Genomic DNA, 3,560 nt, shown 5'->3' on the forward strand with positions numbered 1-3,560 from the left:
ACACACACACACAAAACAGAAAACCATTCTCCCACCCACTTCATCCCATGAACAAAAGGTAACGGTGTATAGGAAGCAATGTCTTAATAAAATGAATCCTAATTTCTATTGATCCAAATAGAATAATGATCTAGGGCATGTATAAACAGCAAACACGTCTAAAAAGTTGATTGTGGTAAGATGGATGCAAGTTACCAGGTATTCCATCAGCTTTGTATCCTTCTTGGCACGGACTTCTGCAACATCCCAGCACCCTTTCTCTGCCAGCTTCTTTAGCGAACTGCAAATACAAAAGATCTCATAAAAATTCCAAATAACCCTAAACAAATATCCTTTAATCACTTCCCATTGAGCAACAGGAAAGTCACCTCTCTTTATACAAGTAATTAACATCCGGAAACTCTTCTGCAAGGTCATATTGTTTCACCAGCTCATTGGCGCTCTTTAGCATTTTAACATCTAGATACTTTTGAATTATCAAAATTATCATTTCTTTCCCCATGAAAGCTGCCCACTCCTCTGCTGCCTTGTATTGCTTACCTCCAATCAGTTTTATGAGAAATGACTCATCACAGCATTGGATGGAGAAGCGTGTCATCAGGGCCACAGCAGTCACATATGATTCTGATTTCATAAAGTACTGTACATGCTGTTTAAGATGTTCTCTTGCTGCCGCTAGATCTTCATCACCCAACTCTGAACCACAGAAAGCATGGGCCATATCTTTCAACTCGATATCGAATGTCTCAAGGAGCTTTACCAGTATGCGTTCTTCATGGGGTACAACAGAAGCAAGGATATCGAGAACAAGCCGTGCAGCAAGACACTTTGCATCAATAAAATCCTTCTGTACTGACTCCACGGATTTCAAATGCCTTAGAGAAGATATCAACATATGGCTGAACCCTTCAGCATGACTTTGGCCCAACAAAGGTATAATGTACATGCATTGGACAATGTATGTGAATGGGCCTGGTTGAGGATCATTATTTAATGCCCTTTTAACCTGCTGCTGAAGGATCCTGAACTTTGCAGTTGCTTTGTGGGTTCCTAAATTAAAGCTTACAAAAGGTCAGAGCTATGAAAAGCATAACAAATAACATAAAGGAGAAGATCAAGAATCAAATAGACATGAAAGAACAAGGCAATAGCACATCTGTGATGGAGTAGATAACTACAGAATTCAGCTACTCATAAATACAAAGAGTTTGGAAAGCAAAGGATTCAAGGCCGTGCGCTATATTATGATGGCAAAGTTTAACTCATCCCAATTACAGATTGCACAGGGGCTATACTTTCTAACACAAGTTTTGTTTGTTTTGGAAGGTTCTATTATCATAGTTCACAGAACAAGTTGTGGCAGGGCTTAGAAAAAAACATTTCAACAAATAAATAATGAATACCAAGTTACAGAAGCATCACATTCATGGAAATTTAAGGATAACATAAAGGAAAAGTATACCATAGAAGTAGCAGTCCTTCAAAAGATACATAAAAGTAGCTGCAGAAACATGTGACAGATCAGAAAAAGAGTGTAAGCATATGGAGCGATGTTCATTCTTTTGATTGCTTTCATAGGCTTCCCGCATCCTTGCCTTGAGACGACCCATAGTTCAATGAATCATGCCCAACCTGTCCACCAAAGAAAATTTGCCAACTTAAACAACATAAAGTGAACTATTCCCAAGACCAAAATAGAGCAGACACCATAGGTGTTTAATTTGCACGGCCATGTAACTTGGCCCCTCGAACTTGAGAATGGCACACTTAGGCCTCCACAAATTGTAGAAGTGGGTAAATACAAAATAGAGGACTAAACTTAACTTAGATAGTAACTAATGGCCATGTGGCACTTGGATCCTCCTGTTTAAACTAAATTTTGACCATGCAATTGCTAATTAAGATCAACCGGGAGCTTGTAAAGAACTAAAAAAATCATAAGATGTGCAAAAACTTGTTGAAATCCAAGAATATTAATTCTCCAATGATCTCAAATAATGATCACATGGAGATTTAGACTGACCTAAGGTATCATGTGACTCATACTCATGTACCTCTAATAACCATGATTCTTACATTTGTTTACCCAGTTGTACAGGCTTAACAGAATGTGAAATATTCAAGTCCAGGGGCCCAAGTGACATTCTGGTGCAAGCGTTGGCACATCTTCAGTAAACAAGAAGCGCACAACAGGATACTATTTTAGATCCCCCACCTTAATATCAAAATCACAACAGAATAATATTTAGATCCCCTGCCTTGATATCAAAATCACATCAGAATAATATTTTAGACCCCCTGCCTTAATATCAAAATCAAAACGGAATACTAATTTAGATCCCCTGCCCTAATATCAAAATATGTGAAACAGGACAAAGATCATCTTAAGCAAAACGGAAATATATGAAGATCATGTTATCGGTTTCAGATCTTCCTAGCTCCCAGCAGAAGTTCTTTCTTCCTGCAATCACTACTAGGACAACGATTCCGTCGAGCCCCTAGGACCTAGAATTACCACTACAACAGAAACCATGTTTCCTCTCTGTTCCCAGTCTGTTGGAGTTCTCAACCATCTTCAGGTAAAACCATCAAGCTCTTTCGCTGATTAAATAATGGTAACCGACAAAGGTAAGCACATACGGAATGTGCTGCTGGAAATCCTAAATCAGCACCAACATCGACCACTCAGATGATTTACAAACGAAGCAGGGGGGTTGCGCATTTTGCCCCTGACGCAATCCCCAACCCGAAACTCATTTTTCTTACTGGAGGCACAGAATCAGAATGGACACACAAACACAAAGAGGGAAAAAAATGCTTCATGGGGATCAGAGCTCGCGTGAACTCAGGGGGTACATACATCCATCAGGAGAGAAAACTAGTAGTAGCCCCCCAAAAAGGGCGAACTCTCGTTTCTGACGCCGCGGAACAGCGTAGGAAGAAGGCATAATCTCGCCCTAGGCAGAAGGAGAAGCCGAAGCAAGGAAAAAATGCGATACCTGTGCAGGTTCCGGTCTCCGCGCTCTGTTTTGGGGATCGGAAGGTTCCTTCCTGGTACCGTGGGATTCTAGGGTTTGGTTTGTGGCTTCGGAAGGGCGAGGGGGGCCGAACAAAGGGGAGGAACGCCAACGCCAGCACGGGAGCGGCACAACGCCTCAGCTCTCTCTGACTTGACCTCAGGTTTCCGTTTTCGGCCGTTTGTGCAGGGCCGCTCGTGTTCCTCCGACTTTTCCATCTATTTTTTAATTATATAATATTGGCAGGAGAGGTACCAAATCCATTCTACTAGAAAGATATATTAGGGCATCTCCAGCGGGCCCCTCAAACCTCGGAGCTGAGCTGTTCAGGCGTATTTTGCCATTCAACTCTTGACCGTATCGGTCCACCGACACGTCTGTTTGTTCGTTTTCTCACAAACCAAAAACAAAAGGGACCTTCCACAGGAGTCCGGACCGCCCCATGTAGGACTCCGACAACCCCGACTCACTCAAATCCCCCTCCCGGCACTTTTCTTCCACTCTACCCTTGCCCCCTTGTTTTCATCCATATCTTCCTCGTCT

The 3,560-nt window shown here is 42.0% G+C and overlaps 1 protein-coding gene across 2 annotated transcripts in view; it reads right to left on the reverse strand.

Moving 5' to 3' along the window:
- Positions 1–3,207, reverse strand: part of LOC123052909 (uncharacterized) — a 7,093-nt gene extending 3,886 nt beyond the window's left edge. Inside the window, exons 1-4 of one of the 2 annotated variants that reach the window (XM_044476275.1) lie at positions 3,000–3,207; positions 1,463–1,632; positions 369–1,050; positions 196–280 (exon numbers count right to left, since the gene is read on the reverse strand). In XM_044476275.1, the coding sequence (XP_044332210.1) occupies positions 196–280; positions 369–1,050; positions 1,463–1,610 (915 nt within the window). In that variant the 5' untranslated portion in view covers positions 1,611–1,632; positions 3,000–3,207. The other variant, XM_044476281.1, reaches the window with a different exon arrangement.
- Between the last annotated feature and the right edge of the window lie 353 nt (positions 3,208–3,560).

Source organism: Triticum aestivum, chromosome 1A (genome assembly GCF_018294505.1).
Source record: "Triticum aestivum cultivar Chinese Spring chromosome 1A, IWGSC CS RefSeq v2.1, whole genome shotgun sequence".
Taxonomy (NCBI): Eukaryota; Viridiplantae; Streptophyta; class Magnoliopsida; order Poales; family Poaceae; genus Triticum; species Triticum aestivum.